The 24145-nt window shown below is 36.5% G+C and overlaps 2 protein-coding genes across 2 annotated transcripts; both read left to right on the forward strand.

Annotated features, from left to right (window-relative positions):
* Window positions 1-7817: 7817 nt before the first annotated feature.
* On the forward strand, window positions 7818-8767 carry LOC138085849 (olfactory receptor 2M4-like). Its single transcript, XM_068980430.1, is given in 2 exon segments — window positions 7818-8733; window positions 8736-8767. Coding segments are annotated over 2 exon segments (948 nt in total).
* Window positions 8768-21857: 13090 nt separating this feature from the next.
* On the forward strand, window positions 21858-22796 carry LOC138085790 (olfactory receptor 2M3-like). The gene has a single exon (XM_068980332.1). The coding sequence runs from the start codon at window positions 21858-21860 to the stop codon at window positions 22794-22796; it is 939 nt and encodes a 312-aa protein (XP_068836433.1).
* Window positions 22797-24145: the final 1349 nt, after the last annotated feature.

Consider the following 24145-nt stretch of genomic DNA (forward strand, 5'->3'; position numbering starts at 1 on the left):
CCAAGTACTGCATTTCAGACTCTTTTGTTGACTATGTGGGCTACTCCATTTCTTCTAAGGGATTCTTGCCCACAGTAGTAGATATACTGTTCATCTCTACTAAATTTGTCCATTCCTGTCCATTTTAGTTCACTGATTCTTAACATGTTTATGTTCACTCTTGACATCTCCTGCTAGACCATGTCCAACTTATCTTGATTTATGGTCCTAACATTCCCGGTTCCTATGCAATATTGCTCTTTACACCATCAAACTTTACTTTCACCACTAGACACATCTACTACTGAGCATTGGTTCTGTTTTGGCCAAGTCCCTTCATTCTTTCTGGAGCTATTTCTCTGCTCTTCCCCAGTAACATATTGGACCCTTTCCCACCTAGAGGCTTATCTTCTGGTGTTTTATCTTTTTGCCTTTTCATACAGCTCATGGGGTTCTTAAGGCAAGAACACTGAAGTGGTTTGCCATTCCTTCCTCCACTAAACCAAGTTTTGTCAAAACTCTCTTCTATGACCCATTCATCTTTGGTGGTCTGTACAGTATGTCTCATAGCCTTCATATAATGCCTTGTTATGTTTTTAATATTCATGTCTGCATCTATAGACACTCAGTACCATTTTGCATAGTTTGCTCTTTTCTTTCAGAAGCCTTTTTGTGAAATTCTTCCCTGTCAATACATAAGGCCACATGATTATTTTTCAGTTTTAATAAGGTACACATTTCCATCCATGTTTGAAAATGTAACAGTTATATTAATGCTCAGACCTATGTTTCTTTGAAAATATGCTCAAGTATTACTAACATATTAATAGGAAGTAGATAATATTTTTTCTAATATGACTTTTATCAATGTTTCCAAATTTATCTCCAAAATAGTTGTAAAAATTTACATTGTCCACAGGAACATATCTGAGTTTCCATTTCTCTCTATTCTTATCAAAAACTTAAAATTTGTTCAATCCATGATTTAAATATTGTTGCCAGATAAGAATAAGATGCACCCAATTAAATTCAAATATCAAATAACTATTATTATTATCAAAATAGGCTTTTCTCATGCAATAATTGGAGCACATATACTAAGGGTATTATTTGTTGTTCTGATATACAAATTTTTTGCATCCTGCATTTTTATTTGCTCAATCTGGCTGTCTAACAGTCTTGCATCTGGATGTTAGCTGCATAAGACCTACATTTGCTCTCTCTCTCTTTTTCTCTGCTATATCATTAGAACCTAAGCATATTTTTTACTTTTGGATAAATGAAATTTTATAACATTTTAAATAATTGTGCTTTTGTTATTCCACTTTATTTACTAGATAAGAAATAAAGCAGTTTATTATACTGATTTATATCTAGCAACATTATTTAATATGTGACCAAATTAGATGTAAGTTCCCCCTTCTGAGGCGCTAACCAAACCTAAACTCTCTTTGACTTCATCAGGGAATTCTTTCCCACTCAGGTTCATGCTGCCAATAATGAAACTGAGTTTGGTGTAAGTAAGACAGGTTTTTATTCGAGGTTCACAGAATGGAGAAGGAAAGTTCATATCCAAAAAAACACCTTGTGCCTGAAGGGAGTAGAGTAAGAGAATTATAAGAGTTAAAAGGCAGACAGGTAATAGGACTCTAGGAAAGGGGGAAAAAGTCTTCAGGGGCAGTTGAGGTGTGTGCAGTTTTCCATCCTACTGTGCACACAGCACAAACTGTGCAAATTCCCTCGGTGCAAAGATCTTAGCAAAATGAAGCAAAAGTAACTTTCAGACACTTCCAGTTTTCATCTGCATAGCTGAATTTCTGAGGTCAGATCAGAGCCAGTTTGAGGCGATTGACCACTGTTTATCTCTCAAGGCATGTATCTCTCAAAGTATAGCCACAAATCATCTTTTCCAAACAACAGGTACTTTTGAAACCATCAAATGAATCAGGGCAAGTTTGCTTCAGATCTCAGGAGTTAGTACAGAAAAACAGAAGTAAATAAAATCAAGGAAACCATGACCTTTAACCTATTTGCCTGCCACCTTGGAGCTAACATATTCAGTCTGATTTACTCATAGGCCTTTGTAACATACTATTGATAAAACACAGCTAGAGCATATGTTTAAAAACAGTTTCTGTGCCTGAAGCCTGGGATGAATAGGATGCGTGAAAAATTTGGCTAAAAATTCTATCTTGTTTAGCACAAAATGTTCACATATTACTGAAATTTTAAAACCAAGTCAACTGATAATTTTACAATATCTAATAAAGAAAATGTAAAACTGCCTCTTTAAGTATGAGCAGTTATTTCAATTTTATCAAAAAAGAACTATTTTTTCATATGATGTGTAGTCTTACAGGTTTTTAAAACATTTGTGTTGCAATACGAAACAAAAATTTAATTTCTTTTCAGAGCCATTTGAGAGTTTGAACTATCAGTCTAAAAATTAAGCAGTTTCCTTACAATCAAGAACATTATTCTACTTAACCAAGTAAAATTGCCCAAATCATGAAATTTGTTTTGATGCATGAGGATTAGATGGTAGTCTGCATCAATATACATTTAAATGTTCCCACACATTTCAATAATGCATTTTATATAGCAAAATAATCAAAGTCAAATAAATAATGAAATAATGGAATCTCCCTTCTTTGACTTGCTTCTTCAGTGTTCTTTACTTAATAAAAGTTTATGGGCTTTTCTTTGTGATTTGTGACCTGTATGTTTTTATTTATTTTTTTAATTGTGGTAAAATATACAAAACATGAAATGAACATATTAAAAATTTTAAGTGTATATTTCAGCAGCATTAAGCACATTTACATCATTGTGAACTCAGTTTCCATAATACTTTTCATCATATAAAATTGAAACTCTATACTCATTGAACAATAATTCACCATTTATCCCCGAGACTCTGGCAAGAAACATTCCACTTTTTGCCCTATGAATCTGATTATTCTTGGAAGCTCATAAAAGTAAAATCAGACAGTATTTACCTTTTCTGACTTGCTTATTAAATTTTGAATAATGTCCTCAAAGTTCATCCATGAAGGAACATTCTACTGATGATGGATATTTACTTGGAATTGCTTTTTACATATTGCAAGCAATGCTTCTGTGAATATAGGTTTATAAATACCTTTTCAAGTCTATGCTTTTAATCATTTTGAGTATATACCCTGAGGTACAGTTGTTAGGTTGCATAGTATCTTTTTTTCTTTTTTCCATTTGCACCATATTGTTGCTCATATTTGCTGCAAAATTATACATTCACACAATGCAAAAGGTTTTCCATTTCACCAAATCCTGGCTAATATTTTTTTGTTGTTGGTTTGTTTTTGTTTGTTTGTTCTTTGATAATCACTTTCCTAATGGGTGTGACAATGAATCTCACTGTGGCTTTGATTTGCATTTTCCTAATGACTAGTATGTTCAGAGAAGGCAATGGCACCCTACTCCAGTACTCTTGCCTGGAAAATCCCATGGACGGAGGAGCCTGGTGGGCTGCAGTCCAAGGGGTCGCTGAGAGTCAGGCACGACTGAGCGACTTCACTTTCACTTTTCATTTTCATACATTGGAGAAGGAAATGGCAACCCACTCCAGTATTCTTGGCCTGGAGAATCCCAGTCGGGGAGCCTGCTGGGCTGCCGTCTATGGGGTCGCACAGAGTCGGACATGACTGAAGTGACTTAGCAGCAGCTGCAGCAGTATGTTGGGTATCTTTTCACTGGCTTATTGGTCATTTGTATATCTTCTTTGGAGAAACATCCATTCACATCCTTTGCCCATTTTTTATCAGTTTACTGAGTTGTAGAGTTTTTAAAATACATTCTGGATATTAAGTCCGTATCAAATATATGGTTTATAAATATTGTTTTATTTCATATGTAGAGTTTTCGCATGATGATTGTGTCCTTTGGAGCACAGGAGTTTTAATTTTGAATGGAGTCCAATTTACTAATTTTTATTTTGTTGAATCTTTTTTGACAAATTATCAAATAATGAGTGACCCAGTGAAACACCAGACACTCCAGCCTCTGATCCCAGGTCTCTTTCTCTCTACCAACAAGCCCACTGTGTGGCCCTCTGACATGCAATGTAACATCTGAAAGAGAGCATACCTTTGTATAATTAAAGTCAAGGGACTGAATTCTCTGTGGAGGTAAAGAATTTAAGGTCCATGATACCATATGATGACTCAGTCTTTGAAAATGTGGCTCATTTGGACCATCTGAGTAGCTACTGCTAAATGTTTCTAGAAGAGACAGAAAGAAAGCCTGCAATAGAACCAGAGTCAGAGAGTGATTATCACTTTCCAGTTCAGAGATCCTAGGATTTTTTAGGTGATTCACTACCTGTAAGTATAAATATAAAATGATCTTTTTTCTGAGACTCTGTTACCTTCCCTATTGACCTTAAATGCTTTCCATGAAACAATCAAGTAGCAAATGTGTGTGAAAAAAATCTTGACACTCAATAGATTATACAAATACAAAACTTTTCTCATCCTTATTATTAAAATTTGATGTATATTTCTATGTTTAGCATACTGTATACAGTTTTACACAATATCATGGAAGTATTATCATTTCCTTTCACATCCTGTCTCTCTTTCTCATTCATAAGAGAGAAGAGAAAACAGAGAATTGCTCTCCTTAGTAAATTATCTTTCATTTATTAGACATATTTATTGGATAAATATGATATACATATATATCTTCCAATTGTTAGAGACACACCTCAGAAGGCTTCATGAAATAATCATAAACCATGCTATTTCAATATACTGCTTTGAAAGAGACTCATGAATGTTTAGTTATGAAAAATTCCCTAGACACCACATAGTACAACGTTTCAGTTTACAAATTATTGGAGAAAGTGATGTGAAACAGAAGAGAACCCCATTTCCTTGTTTATGTTCCAAATATCTCACAAAATATACCAGTTAGTAAAAATCTTGGAATTGGTGCCATCAAAGCAAAGAAAAGAAGAATTCAATGAATTTTGAGTTGTGAAACTGTACAGTCTGTGAGGCTTTCCTGGTGTCTCAGATGGTAAAGAATCTGCCTGCAATGTGGGAGACCTGGGTTTTATCCCTGGGTCAAGAAGATTCCCTAAAGAAGGGAATGGCTACACACTCCAGTATTCTTGCCTAGAGATTTCTATGGACAGAAGAGCCTGGTGAGTTACGGCCCATGGGGTCCCAGGGTCAGACATGACTGAGCACATTCACTTTCACTTTTCACAGTCTGTGAAACTCTTCTAAGATGTGGGAATATGGAATATTTTGAAGTACATGAATGGAAACCTTCAGTTTGGCAATATCATAAAGTCTAGAGAATGCTTGACTCCAGTGTAGTTGTGTATTCTTCCAGAGCCCTATGCGTATCAGGGTCCATGATTCATGCTGTCTTTTCTTCTTCCATATCCATTAATATTTCAGAGTATCTAATCATCTAAGACTTTGAGCCATTAGTCTTGTTTTTCTCTTTTCCTTTATGTTATCAGCTCTTTTTTTTTTAACCACTCATTTCCTCATATTCCACTAAAAGTCTTCCCTATATTTAATTTTTCTCTCATTAAGTCACTTCTTTTCTTTAAAGTGTGTGTGTATGTGTGTGTTTCACCTCTCTAGGTCTTATTCTTCAATTTCCATTACAATTGGCATGAAAGAATACAGATGTATGAAAGTATGTAAGTATCTTGAATGTCAGAATTTTCCAATTTCATATTTAATTGTAACACTGAATCCAAATTTTAAATTAAGAGAATAAAGAAAGAAGTTGGCAGTTCTTTATGTTGACTACCTTGGAAATAAGACTATATTTATTTATTTATAGAGTTATTAAAATTTTGATATATATTTTGTTGTAGAAAGTTTGGATTCTCTCAACACATAGTCGTCATCTAAATAGGTGAAAACACCTAACACACACTTGTTATACAAAGAAAGGAATTTGTGACCTAAGGAATTATTCCCCAATTGCAATATTCAGCATATCTGATTCTGTAAGGCTCTCTACTATGCTCAAATGTTAGAACAGGGAATGAATTTTTTTTTTTTATATACTGACATAACATTTTAATTCCGTTAAAATAAAGCCATGGAATTTTAGTACGCTGTTAACAGCAAAAATATCTCCGAGGATATTTCTTCTGCCCAGCTCCTCTGTCCACGGGATTTCCGAGGCAAGAATACTGGAGTGGATTGCCATTTCCTTCTCCAGGGGATCTTCCCTACCCAGGAATCGAACTTCTGTCTGCTGCATTTCAGGCAGGTTCTCTACCAACTGAGCCACTAGGGAAGCCCTTTAAGTATAATTAATGAAAATTAATTTTGAATATCAATACATAAACAGGATATTTGCTAGGGAAAATTTTTGCAGAAAAATATTTTGAAGAAATGTTCCTATCCTACATAAAATGTTGTAGAGGCATAAGCCTTATATCATTAAAAAATAGGTCATACAACAATTTTTAAGAACTTGCTATATCCCTGGAAATACACATTATTTGGTTTGATGTACACAGGGCTATAGTCCATGCAGCCTCAAAGAGTCAGGGACACAAATGAGGAACTGAGCACTTGTGCACAATAGTTACAATAGTCACAATTAGGCTGTGGATTTTATGTAGAAAAGGCTTGATGTATCTCCATTTTTCATTGAAGTGTTAGAGAAAAAAGTAGATTATTCTTTACAATTTAATAAAATTCTGCAGAACACATTTGAAAAACACTGCTTCTTTAGAATTTTTTTAATGAAAGATAAACGCTTTACACAAAGATAAACATTCACTATGGTAAACAATCTAGGGTCAGTGGATCAGTGGATATTCAATACCAAAAAGTATGATATGAGTGAGACAAACCCTAGATTTTGTTTAAAGCTGAATTAAAAATCAGATGATGAGAAATTAAGGAAAAATAGATTACTTTATATTAAGGAGAAATAAAAGCATAATGGGAGTTTTGATGAATTAAGAAGTCTCTGAGGCTTAGTCTGAGATGGAAAAGTTAAAATGTACATTACTAAACCCTTCTCTGAATTAGATATATAGATTTCCTTTTGAGGATAACAACATTGATCTTGACTTCCCAGGAGGCACAGTGATAAAGAATCTGCCTGCCAATGCAGGAGGTGTATGAGATGCTGGTTCAATTGCTGCAACAGGAAGATTCCCCTAGAGTAGGAAATGGCAACAACAGGAAATGGCAACCACTCCAGTATTCTTGTCTGGAAAATTCCATGGAGAGGGCAGCCTGGTGGGCTACAGTACATGAAGTCGCAAAAAGTTGGGCAGGACTAAGTAACCTAGCACAATATTGTTCCAATGCAATGTTTCACTGGGCTGGTACCATACACAAGAAACAGGTAAAATGGTAGAAGGAATCAAGAGAAGAGGAATTCTGTAGTTGGGCGAGCACAAAGTGGAGACATGTTAAGACAAAGAATACAACTGTCAATAGAGAATACTACGTAATCAATGATATTTCATAAAATTTAGCAACAGACACTTGTAATTATTTTTCTCCTAGATTCTCTATTGACTATGTACCTTTGAGTTAGTCAATAATATACATTTTTCTTTTCTGGGAAATAGGGAAAATAGTTATTGAAGTTGTTATTTGGGAATTCTGGATGATAAAATGACTAGAAAACAATGGACCAAATCACATAACTTATTGTGACCAAAGAGGAGGTAACTGAAGGTTGGTGAGAAGTTCTTATACGTGCATACAATACATTGAGTACATTGACCTGGTATGCATTTGAAAACTAATAAACAAGTTTCTACCCATTCTGGATCTTGCAGATAACACAAATTATCCGGGATGGTTTGGAGAAACCAGACCCTCAACTTGGACTTCATCCTGTTAGGAATCTTTGATTATAGACCCACACACATCTTCCTTTTCTCTCTGGTCTTGGGCATCTTCACAGTGGCCTTCATGGGAAACACTCTCATGGTTCTTCTTATCTACCTGGACACCCAGCTCCACACCCCTATGTATTTGCTCCTTAGCCAATTGTCCCTCATGGACCTCATGCTCATCTCTACTACTGTACCCAAGATGGCCTTCAGCTACTTGTCTGGCAGGAAATCCATCTCTCTAGCAGGCTGTGGCATCCAGATATTCTTCTATGTTTCCCTGCTTGGAGCTGAATGCTTCCTGTTGGCTGTCATGGCCTACGATCGCTATGTGGCTATATGCCACCCTCTTCGATATACCATCCTGATGAATCAGAAACGCTGTGTCTTCATGACTGTTGCTTCCTGGATCTTGGGCTCTCTTGATGGGATCATTGTGCTTGTAGCAGCCCTCTCATTCCCTTATTGCAATTCCCTGGAAATTCATCACTTTTTCTGTGATGTTGCTGCCCTTTTACCTCTATCTTGCACAGACACCTCTGCATTTGAAAATTTGCTTTTTATCTGTTGTGTGGTGATGCTGGTCTTGCCAGTCTCTGTGATTATTGGTTCCTATTCACGAGTTCTTCAAGCTGTCATCAGCATGGATTCCAAGGAAAGTCGCTGCAAGGCCTTCACCATCTGCTCCTCACACCTGTCTGTGGTTGGACTCTACTATGGAGCTGCCATGTTTATGTACATGAGACCAGCTACTAATCACACACCGGACCAGGACAAGGTGGTATCAGCCTTTTATACCATCCTCACCCCCATGCTGAACCCTCTCATCTATAGTCTTCGAAACAAAGAGGTATCTAAAGGATTTCAGAAACTGTTGAGGAAAGGAAAATTAATTTTATACAGCATCTTTGAGTGCCCACTGTGATCAATATTCCTTCCTGGAAACTTGAGTCTCTTGCATCGTCTTATTCTTCCTGGTATATTATTCTCCCACTTTTATTTCCAATTTAAAATACCTTCATTTATAGTTTATATAAACATCACAGGTAAAGAAGACAGTTTAGACAACAGCATAGGCAGCTTCACCACTGTGAATTTCTTTTATACCACTAGTTGTTAGACATGAGTACCTGATTTTAGGATACCTGTATTTTAATTCAGGTATAAGTCTGATGATTTTGCTTTATCCAAGACAAAAGGTTGGAGTCGAAACACTTAAATCTCTATTTAACAATTACTTACCTTAAATGAACTTGTCTTCATTTTAGCCCTATTTGAACCCATGTTTTGACGTTTATTCCTGACTCTTTCCTACTTAATTCCAAAGAATTTAGAAATTGATAGTTAACATGGACAATTCTGTCAAATAAGTCATATGTCTAGATAAGCTAACAGAGACTTACACAGTTTTTTTGCCTTTAAATCAAAAGTGAATATTTTAATGAGTCCACATAAAATATCTGTTTAAGCTGCACAACCTTCATCTTTATTATAATTAACTTTGTCACTCAACCTTATATTGATAACTGAAATCTATTTAAGATACTAGAAAACTAACAAACAGTTTCTAGAATTGCTAATCATGATTTTGTACACAGCTGTAAAAAAAAATTTGCTATAAATTATGCCACAAAACTGGAAATTTTTTTTCTCAGAGGAAACTCATGGTCTCTAAATGCCCATAACAGCTGTTTTAATGTTCTATTGAGTGCCCACACATCGATGCAACCAAAGAGTCATTAATTTTTTGCAATTTACAAACATAAATAATCTACATTTTTAAAAACAATCCTTACATGCTCATGAGATTAACTTGATTTATGTATATATAACTGTAATCCAATCTTTATTGTGCAATTTATTATTGTTCTGTAAATGTTTTTTTAAACTAAAATTAGACTTTATACTTAAACAAAATGTTCCATGGGTTGTAATATGTTGCATCTCTTTTTAGAAAACTGACAATTTTTGAGATATGCAGAATATTCTAAATATATATATTCTCAGGATTTTTAAAAATAAAATTCACATACAATGAAATTCAACACTTTAAAGTGCAGAGTTCAGTTATTTTTCAGTAGATTCACAGATAAGTGCAAACATTTTCATTATCTAATTCCAAAAGATGCTCATACCTATTATACCCATTAGCATTCATTCATTATTCCCTTCTCCCCCAACTGCAGGCAATCACTATTCTTTGTCTCTGTGGTGTTTGCCTATTTAGGATGTAGCATATAAATGAAATCTGCAAATGTGGTATTAATTCGTGACTAGTTTCTCTCACTTACCATAATGTTTTCAAGGTTCATGTTGAAGCACATATCAGTTCTTTATTACTTTATGTGACTGAATAATATTCTACTTAAGGTTATACAACACTTTGCTTATCCAATCAACAATTGATAGAAATTTCAGAAATTTTGGAGAAGGAAATGGCAACCCACTCCAGTACTCTTGCCTAGAAAATTCCATGAATGAAGGAGCCTGGTAGGCTACAGTCCATGGGGTCACAAAGAGTCGGACACGACTGAGTGACTTCACTTTCTTTTCACTTTCAGAACTTCACTCATTGCCCAGTGGTTTAGACTCCACACTTCTAGTGCAGGGGGACATGGGTGCAATTCCTGGTCTGGGACCTAAGATCCCATATACTGCATGGCACAGCCAGAAAACAAAACTTAAGGGGAAAAAAAAAAAAAAAACAGATAAGATGTTTTTACTTTGACTAAAATTAATACTATTATTAGCATTCACATACACATTTTTGTGTGGACATATGTTTCCAGTAAGTAGAATTGTTCAGCCATATTTTTAACTCTTTGCAGAACTGCCAAATTGTTTTCCATGATGGCTAAAAAATTTTACATTTCCACCATCAATGTAGGGGGCTTTCAATTCCCCACATTCTTGTCAACTCATAACTTTCCACTTTTTAAAGATCATAGTCATTCTAGTATGTCTAAAGTGGTATTTCATTGTTTTTTGAATTTGCATTTCCCAGATGACTAACCATATTGAACATCTTTTCATGTCCTTATTGTCATTTGAATATCTTCTTTGAATAAATATCTATGTAGTTCCTAGGCCATTTAAAATTGAAGGAATCCTAAGGCTTAGAAGACCTTCCCTGGTGGCTCAGATGGTAAAGCATCTGCCTGCAGTGAAGGAGACCTGGGTTCCATGCCTGGATTGGGAAAATCTCCTGGAGAAGGAAATGGCAACCCACTCCAGTACTCTTGCCTAGAGAATCCCACGGACAGAGGAGCCTGGTGGCCCACAGTCCATGGGGTCTCAAACAGTCTGACACTGACTGAGCTACTTCACTTAAGGCTTAGAAAAGAAGATAAAGACCTCAAAGAAGATAGAGACCTTGCCCTAAGGCCTGGAAAAAGAAGATAATGAACTCAGACCCTTGCTGAACCACCCGACTTCAGGGATAACAAAACTGAACTTTAAACCTCACCCCAACACTCTGGACAGATTGCATCACTTTCCATCCCCTGCCTGGACCTTTCCACTGCCTGCTCAACCGCGACTGTCATCTCAGCTAAAGAATACCCCAAATGCCCACCTGACTAAAAACCTCTGTTATCACTCTTGCAAGTTCAGTTCAGTTCAGTCGCTCAGTCATGTCCGACTCTTTGTGACCCCAAGAATCGCAGCATGCCAGGCCTCCCTGTCCATCACCAAAACCCGGAGTTCACTCAGACTCACGTCCATCGAGTCCGTGATGCCATTTAGCCATCTCATCCTCTGTCGTCCCCTTCTCCTCCTGCTCCCAATCCCTCCCAGCATCAGAGTCTTTTCCAGTGAGTCAACTCTTCACATGAGGTGGCCAAAGTACTGGAGCTTCAGCTTTAGCATCATTCCTTCCAAAGAAAACCCAGGGCTGATCTCCTTCAGAATGGACTGGTTGGATCTCCTTGCAGTCCAAGGGACCCTCAAGAGTCTTCTCCAACAGCACAGTTCAAAAGCATCAATTCTTCGGTGCTCAGCCCTCTTCACAGTCCAACTCTCACATCCATACATGACCACTGGAAAAACCATAGCCTTGACTAGACGGACCTTAGTCGGCAAAGTAATGTCTCTGCTTTTGAATATGCTATCTAGGTTGGTCATAACTTTTCTTCCAAGGAGTAAGCGTCTTTTAATTTCATGGCTGCAGTCACCATCTGCAGTGATTTTGGAGCCCAAAAAAATAAAGTCTGACACTGTTTCTACTGTTTCCTCAAATATTTCCCATGAAGTGATGGGACCGGATGCCATGATCTTCATTTTCTGAATGTTGAGTTTTAAGCCAACTTTTGCACTCTCCACTTTCTCTTTCATCAAGAGGCTTTTTAGCTCCTCTTCACTTTCTGCCATAAGGGTGGTGTCATCTGCATATCTGAAGTTATTGATATTTCTCCCGGCAACCTTGCTTCCAGCTTGTGCTTCTTCCAGTCCAGCATTTCTCATGATGTGCTCTGCATATAAGTCAAATAAGCAGGGTGACAATATACAGCCTTGATGCACTCCTTTTCCTGTTTGAAACCAGTCTGTTGTTCCATGTCCAGTTCTAATTGTTGCTTCCTGACCTGCACACAGATTTCTCAAGAGGCAAGTCAGGTGGTCTGGTATTCCCATCTCTTTCAGAATTTTCCACAGTTTATTGTGATCCACACAGTCAAAGGCTTTGGCATAGTCAATAAAGCAAAAATACATGTTTTTCTGGAACTCTCTTGCTTTTTCCATGATCCAGCAGATGTTGGCAATTTGATCTCTGGTTCCCCTGCCTTTTCTAAAACTAGCTTGAACATCTGGAAGTTCACAGTTCATGTATTGCTGAAGCCTGGCTTGGAGAATTTTGAGCATTAATTTACTAGCATGTGAGATGAGTGCAACTGTGTGGTAGTTTGAGCATTCTTTGGCATTGCCTTTCTTTGGGATGGTAATGAATATTGACCTTTTCCAGTCCTGTGGCCACTGCTGAATTTTCCCAATTTGCTGGCATATTAAGTGCAGCACTTTCACAGCATCATCTTTCAGGTTTTGAAATAGCTCAACTGGAATTCCATCACCTCCACTAGCTTTGTTTATAGTTATGCTTTCTAAGGCCCACTTGACTTCACATTCCAGGATGTCCAACTCTAGGTGAGTGATCACACCATCATGATTATCTGGGTTGTGAAGATCTTTTTTGTATACTTTTTCCATGTATTCTTGCCACCTCTTTTTAATATCTTCTGCTTCTGTTAGGCCCATATCATTTCTTTCTTGTGTCGAGCCCATCTTTGCATGAAATGTTCCCTTGGTATCTCTAATTTTCTTGAAGAAATCTCTAGTCTTTCCCATTCTGTTGTTTTCCTCTATTTCTTTGCATTGATCGCTGAAGAAGCCTTTCTTATGTCTTCTTGCTAGTCTTTGGAACTCTGCATTCAGATGCTTATATCTTTTCTTTTCTCCTTTGCTTTTCACCTCTCTTCTTTTCGCAGCTATTTGTAAGGCCTCCCCAGACAGCCATTTTGCTTTTTTGCATTTCTTTTCCATGGGGATGGTTTGATCCCTGTCTCCTGTACAGTGTCAGGAACCTCATTCCATAGTTCATCAGGCACTCTATCTATCACGTCTAGGCCCTTAAATCTATTTCTCACTTCCACTGCATAATCATAAGGGATTTGATTTAGGTCATACCTGAATGGTCTAGCAGTTTTCCCTACTTTCTTCAATTTAAGTCTGAATCTGGTAATAAGGAGCTCATGACCTGAGCCACAGTCAGCTCCTGGTCTTGTTTTTGTTGACTGTATAGAGCTTCTCCATCTTTGGCTGCAAAGAATATAATAAATCTGATATCGGTGTTGACCATCTGGTGATGTCCATGTGTAGCGTCTCCTCTTGTGTTGTTGGAAGAGGATGTTTGCTATGACCAGTGCATTTTCTTGGCAAAACTCTATTAGTCTTTGCCCTGCTTCATTCCGTATTCCAAGGCCAAATTTGCCTGTTATTCCAGGTGTTTCTTGACTTCCTACTTTTGCATTCCAGTCCCCTCTAATGAAAAGGACATCTTTTTTGGGTTTAGTTCTAAAAGATCTTGTAGGTCTTCATAGAACCGTTCAGCTTCAGCTTCTTAAGCATTACTGGTCGGGGCATAGACTTGGATAACTGTGATATTGAATGGTTTGCCTTGGAGACAAACAGAGATCATTCTGTCGTTTTTGAGATTGCATCCAAGTAGTGCATTTCAGACTCTTCTGTTGACCATGATGGCTATTCCATTTCTTCTGAGGGATTCCTGCCCGCAGTAGTAGATGTAATGGTCATCTGAGTTAAATTCACCCATTCCAGTCCATTTTAGTTCGCTGATTCCTGGAATGTCGACATTCACTCTTGTCATCTTTTGTTTGACCACTTCCAATTTGCCTTGATTCATGGACCTGACATTCCAGGATCCTATGCAATATTGCTCATTACAGCATCGGACCTTGCTTCTATCACCAGTCACATCCACAGCTGGGTATTGTTTTTGCTTTGGCTTCATCCCTTCATTCTTTCTGGAGTTATTTCTCCACTGATCTCCAGTAGCGTGTTGGCCACCTACTGACCTGGGGAGGTCTTCTTTCAGTATCCTATCATTTTGCCTTTTCATACTGTTTATGGGGTTCTCAAGGCAAGAATACTGAAGTGGCTTGCCATTCCTTTCTCCAGTGGACCACATTCTGTCAGGCCTCTCCACGATGACCCACCCGTCTTGGGTTGCCCCGTGGGCATGGCTTAGTTTCATTGAGATAGATAAGGCTGTGGTCCTAGTGTGATTAGATTGACTAGTTTTCTGTGATTATGGTTTCAGTGTGTCTGCCCTCTGATGCCTTTTTGCAACACCTACCATCTTATTTGGGTTTCTCTTACCTTGGTCATGGGGTATCTCTTCACGTCTGCTCCAGCAAAGCGTAGCCGCTGCTCCTTACCTTGGACGAAGGGTATCTCCTCACCACTGCCGTTCCTGACCTTCAATGTGGGATAGCTCCTCTAGGCTCTTCTGCGCCCGAGCAGCCACCGCTCCTTGGATGTGGGGTTGGTCCTCCCAGCCGCCGCCCCCAGCCTCGGACTCGGGGTGGCTCCTCTTGGCCATTCCTGCAAAGAAGCCTGACAGGCTACAGTCCATGGGGTCACAAGAGTCGGATATGACTTAGGGACTAAACCACATAGTCAGGATAATATCAGGGCTTCCCTTGTGGCTCAGCTGACAAAGAATCTGCATGCAATGTGAGAGACCTGGGTTCAATCCCTGGGTTGGGAAGATCCCCTGGAGAAGGAAAAGGCTACCCACTCCAGTATTCTGGCCTCCAGAATTCCATGGACTGTATAGTCCATGGGGTCACAACGAGTCAGATACAACTGAGCAACTTTCACTTTCCGATATACTCCCTTATTATCCTAGTCAGGTGATAGTGTTAGGGGAAGCACACTGATTGAAACCTTCCCTTAAATAAGAACCTTCCCTGATCCCTCACATGTTTAGCCTGGTCATTAGACCAACTGTCACCCCTCTTTGACTGAATAAAAGGTAACCTGTCTCTGTTGAGGTCATTTTCCTTTCTTATTTGCCTGATCTCAAACTATTCCTCACAAAATTGGTTATAAATGTATTTTTGTTGTTGAGTTTTTAGGCTCCTTTTATATTCTGGATAATAGACTCTTATCAGATATATTTTGCAAATATTTTCCCTTTCAATGTGTTGTGTTTTCACTCTGTTTTTAACATCCTTAGAATTAGAATTTATAAATTTGTTTTATTTTGATGTAGTCCAAAGTATTTAACATTTTAATGCTTAAGATTTTTGCATAATTTCTGGAAAATCATCGTTTAATACAAAGTCAAAAGATCAATGTTTCCCTCTTGAGTTTTATAGTTTTAGTTCTTATATTTATGTCATTGGTACCTTTGAAGTAATTCTTTGTGTATGGTGTGAGACAGGGTCAACTTTATTATTTTGCTTTGCTGTATCCAGTTGTCACAGCACCATTTATTGACGAGACACTACTTTCTCCATTATTTTTATTTTTGGTACATCTGTAGAAAAATCAGTTGACCATAGATGGATATAATTACTCTTGAACTGTTAATTCTATTTCATGCATCTACATATTTATTCTTTTGTTATTGCTGTACTGCCTTGATCACCATAGTTTCAATGTAAATGAAAACTCAGAAAGTGTTGTTAGGTAGTTAGAATAGGGAAAAAGAGTCCAGAATGGTGATGGTATTCCCTTCCTTCTTTTGATAAGGAAGGAAAAAGCCCATGAAAATAGAAAAAAGGAAGGTCCGAGGACCAGAGTAAGGACATCGGGTAAGACAAACAGCACTCCTGGCCGGTCCAGTTTACATACACCAGGCCCAGGGGGAGGAAAAAACATATAAGGAGAGGAGCCAAAGGGCCAGAAGTCTCTCTCTCTCTCTTCTCTTCGCGTCTTTTGGTTTGGTATGCCCTCATGCCTCAAGGATATATTTTCCTTTATTTTCTAAATAAAACTGAACTGTAACACAGAGCTATAACACTGTCTGAGAGCTGTGACTAGCGAAGAGCTTTAACATCCATTGTTTCAAATTTTTGTTGTGACGAGACAGAACCAAGGAAATAGCATATTCCCCTTACCGTGTGAATTCTCTTTGTTCTGGCAAAACTTGCTTAAGATATTCTAGGTATCTTGAAATACCGTAAAAATTTAGGATTAGCTTGACAATTCTGAAAAAAGAGCAGCTGGAACTTTTTTATAGAGATGGTATTGCATCTATAAGTCAATTTGGGGGATGTTTTCCAACTTAACAATAATATTCCTCTAATTGATTGACACAGAATGTCTTTGAATTTCTTTCTCGTAGTGTTTCTTTTCCTCAAATTTTTGCAAGCCTAAAAATCTGTTATTTTGTTTAATTTATTAGTAAATATATTATTCTTTTTATGGTATGACATATGAACTGTTTACTTAATTTTATTTTCTTATTGTTCATTGCTAGTGTCACTCTATCACTTTTTTGACATTAAGGCAACTGTGCATCTTTTAAAATATTTTTCCTCTATATGATTATTTCTTATTTTCTTTTAATGGCCTTTCTATATTTTAGTTTTCATCTTTACAGAGATGATCTCATTTTGTTTATACAACTTGATGTTGACTTTTCCTCTTGTTTACTTCCAAACTTATGTTTTTGCTGTTTGTGTCTGTGGAATCACCAGACAAGCTCTCTTAGGGACTCTGTACTTGGGATAGCCTGAATTATCATGCTCTTATTTTGCAGACATATTTATGGTTCTTCTGAAACATATACTTTGAAGCATAATCCTCCAAGAAATCCAGAACTATTTAGTTCATTCCTATCTCAAACTTTGCCTAATTTAATTTCATTGCCTATGGCTCCCCAGGTGGTGCTAGTGATAGGGGACCTGCTTACCAGTGCCGACTGAAGTGACTTAGGATACACACATGAAAACAAATATTAGACTTTGGTATTTCTTTCTCTCCCTGGATATTATATAGTCAGGCAAAAACTCTGCAGTCAGAGACTTGTCTTCACAACTCAGCCTTCTCACTAGATATATAACCATGGGAAAATTAGCATATTCTCTCTGCTTCAGTTTTTATGTCTGTTAAATGGGGTGAAAATTATAATAATGGGAAAATGGTGTGAATTATATGAGTGTATATTTTTGAGACACTCAGAACAGTCCCATGCACATTAGTAGTTTGCAAGAACCAGAGTTTTAAAATCATTATGAGGCCTAAAATGTACTGATGCTTATGATTTTTAAGTGTGTACATTCATACACACAAACATTCAACTATATACTAAGTAAGCTGTACTTTGTGCTGTGCTGTGTCGTGTCCAACTCTTTGCGACCCTATGGAGTATAGCCTGCCATGACTGCATGAGAATTGGAAATAAATATGAAAACTATGAAATTATGTTTCTATCATTTTGCTTTCACAAGGGATAAAGTAATGATTTTAAAGCAATTTACTGAAGAAGAAATCTGAATCACTAATAAACATATAGAGCAGCTACTCAAATCAGTAATGAAAATTTATACAATTATAAGAATGAGAAACCATTTCTTACAAATAGGTTTACAAAGTACTTTTTTTTTTAATTAAGCAATAGAAAATGATTTTTGAGATTGTGATGAAAGAAAATGCTATTTCTGTTTATGTAGCTAATGAGAACGTAAAATAGCTCAAGAATTCTTGCGTGTGATGGGCAGTATTTTTGAAAATTCATATATTTCCCTTCTAAGGACCTTATTCCTATCCTAAATTACTCCTGAGCAGAAACATCATTAATAAGATGGAGAATGACTTAAAAATTGAAGTTAATATTAAAAGAGTGATAGATTCATGGAGAGATAATAGTTCAGAATTGGACATGAAAATAAGATGAAAGAAGAATATCATAAAATTTATAATTAGCAAGCATTTGTTAGGATCTGGTATTCAGAAAAAATATTGAGTGAAGATATATAGATGCAGTAATCATGATACTAATGAAAGAGTAAGAGAGCAAATAAAAATCTTAGGGAGTCAAATTATTTCACAGAAGAAAAATTACCTAATTATATAGTATCTGGAGACAGTGACAAGACAACCAGTACTAGAATCAAGAGAAAGTGACCACAAATGTCAAGTTTTCAAAAAAGGAATAAATTAAAATAATATTGACATCTCTAGTATAGGAATCTCAAGTCAAATGACTCCAAATCTCAAGTCAATTCACTCCACTTGTGAATCATCAATTTTAAAATAAATAATGAATTTTAATAGTTTTACTTAGAGATAATAAAGCTTACAGCTCAATGAGTATTTACTCATTTTAAAATGAGGAATCCAAATGTTCTTTTGGAACTTATATAGTTAATAATGAAATAATGAGAAATTATGAAAGATTTTTAAAAAGGAGTGTGAATATACAGTGATTGATATATGAATCAGTCAGAAAATACAGATGATAAGGATTAAGGAATTTATATTATTAATCTAGAAAGTGACAAACTTTTATATTGATATTAAATATTAATAAGATTCACACTTTAAAGATAGAAAACTATTTTTATATGAGGCCTTAGGAGAAAAAATGAGTGATCACATATATAACTGTAATTAAAGACAGGGGACTGGATAACCTGGAGGGATTTCAAATAGAAATCTCAGATGACTTAGCAAAATTTTATTAAATAGGTTTTCTCTAGAAATTTAAACATTTTTATCTATCAAGTAGTACCATGTCTTCTTAGGAACATTTGGAAGTGATAGCTTATGATGAATGGTTTTGGATTCGTGATCTCTAAAGAAGAAGATTTAACTTCAGGACCAAAGACCAGGCTTGATCACTCGAGAGCTTTTGTATAGCAGGGTTTTATTAAGGTATAAAAAGGGGAAAGAGAAAGCTTCTGATATAGACATTAGAAGGGGGATGGACAGTGCCCCTCTGCTAGTCTTTAGCAAGCTGTTTTATGTCTGTTAGAAAGCTATTAATCAGATAAGAGAGACACCTCAAGGCTGACAGCGTTTCACCAGGCCCATCTCCCACAATATGCATTTTTGAGAGAGGATGGCACAAGGTGTGTCATCCCCCAGCCATAAAACAATTGATATGAATACTGGTTTACTGAGCTATTATCAGCCCAAGGTTTGAGAAAAGAAAAAAGCTAGTCTTAGGCGGAAACAGAGAAAGGCAAATTCCAAAGCAAATACATAGTTTCATTAACATATCTTAAGGAAAACATTTCCAAAGAGAAATCTCCTTTTAATTTTGTATGGAGAAGGAAAACAAAAATCTGGGAATAGTAGTGTGTTTCCTCCTGCTGCTTAAGGGAGAGGGAAAAATTGTCTGATTCTTGCAGCCTATTTCCTCAGTTTGGAGACCCCGGCCTTCCTGCCTGTTACCTCTCACAAGGTAAGTCTGAGGGAGATTATAATTATTTCAAAATATCTCAATATTTCAGGAGTACAGCAGGATGGAGCTATATTTTATTCAAAAGCTATATATTAGAATAAGCTAAGATGATTACTTTTGATAGAGATTATCATTGCAGGAAGGGGGATCCCTTTCAGGGCCCGAAACTGGGCTCTTGTCTAACACTCAGAAATGAATTGTCCGAGGAGACATGAGCTATCAAAGCAAGAGATTTTATTGGGAAAGGGTGCCTGAGCAGAGAGCAGTAGGGTAAGGGAACCCAAGGCAAACTGCTCTGCCACATGGCTCACAGTCTCAGGTTTTATGGTGATGGGATTAGTTTCCAGGTTGTCTTTAGCCAATCATTCTGACTCAGAGTCCTTCCTGGTGGTAACACAGCTTGTTCACCCAAGTTGAATGCCAGTGAGAAGGATTCTGGGAGGTGGTCTGACATGTGGTGTCTCCTTTTGGCTCTTCTGGTTGGTAGTGGCTTATTAGCTCTGTCTTCCTTACCAGGACCTCCTGTTGTAAAACAGCTCATGCAGATGGTTTCTATGGTGCCTGGCCAGGGTGGGCAGTTTCAATGTGCTTTCCCTAACATTAGTACAAAAGTCATAAAATAATGGATAACTATGCTGTGCTTTAAATCAGATTTTCTGTCAAATAAAATGCATAATTTTAGTTAATTTGGCAGAACCACACGAATTTTTTTTTTTTCCCAAAGCCAAAAACCAAAATACCAGTTACTGCTCTGCATTACACCCAGAGGAGAAAAAACACATGCAAAGACATAGAAAGGAAGCCATTGCCTTCAATAATGAAGTAACAGGTAAGAGAAGAGAAAAAAAAAAAAAATTTATAAACAGACATTAAAAAATACGCTGCTGTGAAGCCAAAGAATCCCCTCAATGAATCTGGCTAAGAAAATTGAAAAGATAGAATAGTCTAAAGTATGAGTAATCTCTCTTCCCTCCTATAGTATTTATTTATTTAAAAATACTTATATAGTTATAGGTATTAAATATGTATATATATATATATATATATATATATATATTTAAACTATATCCCAGGTAATATCCATACTTTGTAAACATGATCTCATTTAGTCTTAATAACACTCTACAATATAGATATAAAAAATGTCAAATTTTACAGAGTAGAAAATAAAGCTTAGAGAAATTAACTAAGATCACACAGATAAAATGATTCATTCCAGGTGTTTGAACTGTACTATTGCACTCTAGTCTGCTTCTCCAGAAAAATGACCTGTACCAGGATATTTCATGGATACACCTTATCTTAATAGATAGAGTTAGTAATGGTCATATTGGTGAGAAATTTTATCTACTACAATTCACTATTATAAGCAACATGTACTATTAGATATACTTCTGATTAACAGTTTCTCAATCCCTTCTCTTCACTTGGTATTTGATTAATCCTATCTCATTTCTAAACATACATGCTTTCTTCCACACTTTGGTAGAAAGCATTTTTATTAATATCATAGAGTGGTATGCTAAATTCCATAGAAAAACATAACAGAAAATCTCATTGACTTCCCAGCAATTCATGAGTCTTCAGATAGCTCATAATGACTCTTGACTTCTGAAGGGATAATCAACACTACATATCTGAGTTGGCTGGTTGCTGAAATTAGATTATATGCCTTTTGAGAGATCACTTGCATTTTAATTATGGAACAAATATGCCTGTTAACTATGTGGTTTCTTTATCCAAATCATTAAAGCTAAAAATAAGTCTAATATCTCTTATCTACAAATTTTAAAAAATGATTCTCTGAGAAATAAATTTTCCTATATGTGCCGTGCTAAGTTGCTTCAGTCATGTCCAGCTCTTTGCGACTTCATGGACTGTAGCCTGACAAGCTCCTCTATCCATGGGATTCCCTTGTCTACACATTTTTAAAAAGTGATACTCAGAGAAATAGAATTTGCTATATATAGACATTATAGCAATGGTGATCTAAGCTAAAAATCCTTGATATTTCCATAACAAAATATTGGAGATTTCTCACATGTTGTATTCTCCACAGTGAATATATTTATCATGGCATGGGAGAATCATACTTTAAACTCTAACTTCATCTTGCTGGGAATCTTTGATCACAGTCCCACCCACATCTTCCTCTTCTCTCTGGTCTTGGGCATCTTCACAGTGGCCTTCATGGGAAACACTATCATGGTTCTCCTCATCTACCTGGATACTCAGCTCCACACTCCCATGTACTTGCTCCTCAGTCAGCTATCCCTCATGGACCTCATGCTTATTTGTACCACTGTACCCAAGATGACTTTCAACTACTTGTCTGGAAAGAAGTCCATCTCTCTGGCTGGGTGTGGAACCCAGATATTCTTATATGTGTCCCTGCTTGGATCTGAATGCTTCCTGTTGGCTGCAATGGCCTATGATCGGTATGTTGCCATTTGCCACCCATTACGATACTCATTTCTCATGAGCCAGAAGATCTGTTGTCTCGTGGCTGCTTCTTCTTGGGTTGTTGGTTCTTTTGATGGCATAATTGTTATTGCAGTTGCATTGTCCTTCCCATATTGTGGTTCGCGGGAAATACCCCACTTTTTCTGTGATGTCCCTGCCCTTCTCACTCTCTCATGCACTAACACATTGCTATTTGAAAGGTTAATGTTTATTTGCTGTGTAATTATGCTTCTTGTCCCTGTAGCAGTCATTATTGCTTCCTATGTCCGTGTTATTATGGCTGTCATTCACATGGGATCTGCAGAGGGTCGCCGAAAAGCTTTTGCAACCTGTTCTTCCCACCTCATGGTGGTGGGAATGTATTATGGAGCTGCCATGTTCATATATATGCGGCCTGTGTCTGACCGATCCCCTACCCAGGACAAGATGGTATCAGCCTTCTACACCATCCTCACTCCCATGCTGAATCCCCTCATCTACAGCCTCCGAAACAAGGAAGTGGCCAGAGCATTCATGAAGGTGTTAGGGAGGGGCAAGTCTGGAGAATAAATAGCCTAATTAACTTTTTTTTGCAGTTTTGTTTTATGCTTAAATTTATTTATTTAACCAATGTAATTTAGCACTCAATATTTACCCATCTTTTTACCAAAAAAATTATGAACAGGCACACAAGTTTTAGAAAGTTTAAAAAAAAAAACTGCATGCTTGTTTGTTCCAATATTATATTTCTTTCATTATAGAAAATTTAAAGTATGACCATGAGTAAATATGTACTGCAAGTTAATATGCACAACTATATACTTATTTTATAAGATACCACTTAAGAAATTAGAGGTATTTACCCAACATGAAATTACCACATAATTCCATAATTAAATAGAACACTGATAAATGTTTTGTGTTGTTTTTTTTTTCTTTTTTTTAACATATAACAGCTTTGTCTTTATCAAACCAAAGAATTTTCCTGAATCCAAATTGGCACCTTGGATTAATTGACTTGTTAAATTGAATGACTGAGTTAATTATATACAAGTTTAAATATGTATTTATAAGATTATTATAAAATTAGCCCATTTAATGAGAAAGAGGTAAAAAGGAATAGATTTATGATTAGGTTTATTAAACCCATCTTATAATGGACTCTTCCCCTCTTCAGGATTTTGGAGAATTGGGGACCTTCCATTTCTTTTCTTTTTTTTACTGGCATTAGCCTAATATATGGGAAATCGAAATGTGAATATGAATCCTTGATGCCTTGAATTTTTACACTTAGATATCAATCCTTATATGTGTTGGGCACAGTAATTTCATGAAAAATGTTCAATTTTATAAATAGAAAACTGTAAGTTGTCCAAATTCTGATATTTTTCTATAAATCACATGTGTGACATCACTGTAGGTATTCTTGTAATGATATTTAAATGAAAGTTCTAACCTGGAGATTTATGTGTGTTTATGAGGAACAACCAATATGTCTTAATATGAATTTTTAAATTTAAAATTTTAATCTTTTAAAACTTTGTTTTAACATCCACCTTGCATTAGGTTTCCTTTGCTACATAACAAATTTACGCAACTTAGGATTTCTAAATAATAATTATTTATTGAAAGTGAAGTGAAAGTGAAAGTCACTCAGTACTGTCCAACTCTTTGTGATTCCATGGCCTATACAGTCCATGAAATTTTCAAGGCCAGAATACTGGAATGGGTAGCTTTCCCTTCTCCAGGGGATCTTCCTGACCGAGGAATTGAAACAGGTCTCCTTCATTGCAGGAGGATTCTTTACCAACTGAGCTATCAAGGGAGCCCAATTATTTATTATGTCATAGGATGTGTGGGTAGAGATTCTGACATAGCTAAACTAGGTGTTGTACTGCAGGTATCACAAGGGAGCAATC

The sequence above is a fragment of the Capricornis sumatraensis genome, chromosome 9 (assembly GCF_032405125.1).
Source record: "Capricornis sumatraensis isolate serow.1 chromosome 9, serow.2, whole genome shotgun sequence".
NCBI classification, from domain to species: Eukaryota; Metazoa; Chordata; class Mammalia; order Artiodactyla; family Bovidae; genus Capricornis; species Capricornis sumatraensis.

Coding starts and splice junctions, on each gene's coding strand:
- LOC138085790 (XM_068980332.1), top strand. CDS start 21,858: ATGGCATGGGAGAATCATACTTTAAACTCTAACTTCATCTTGCTGGGA.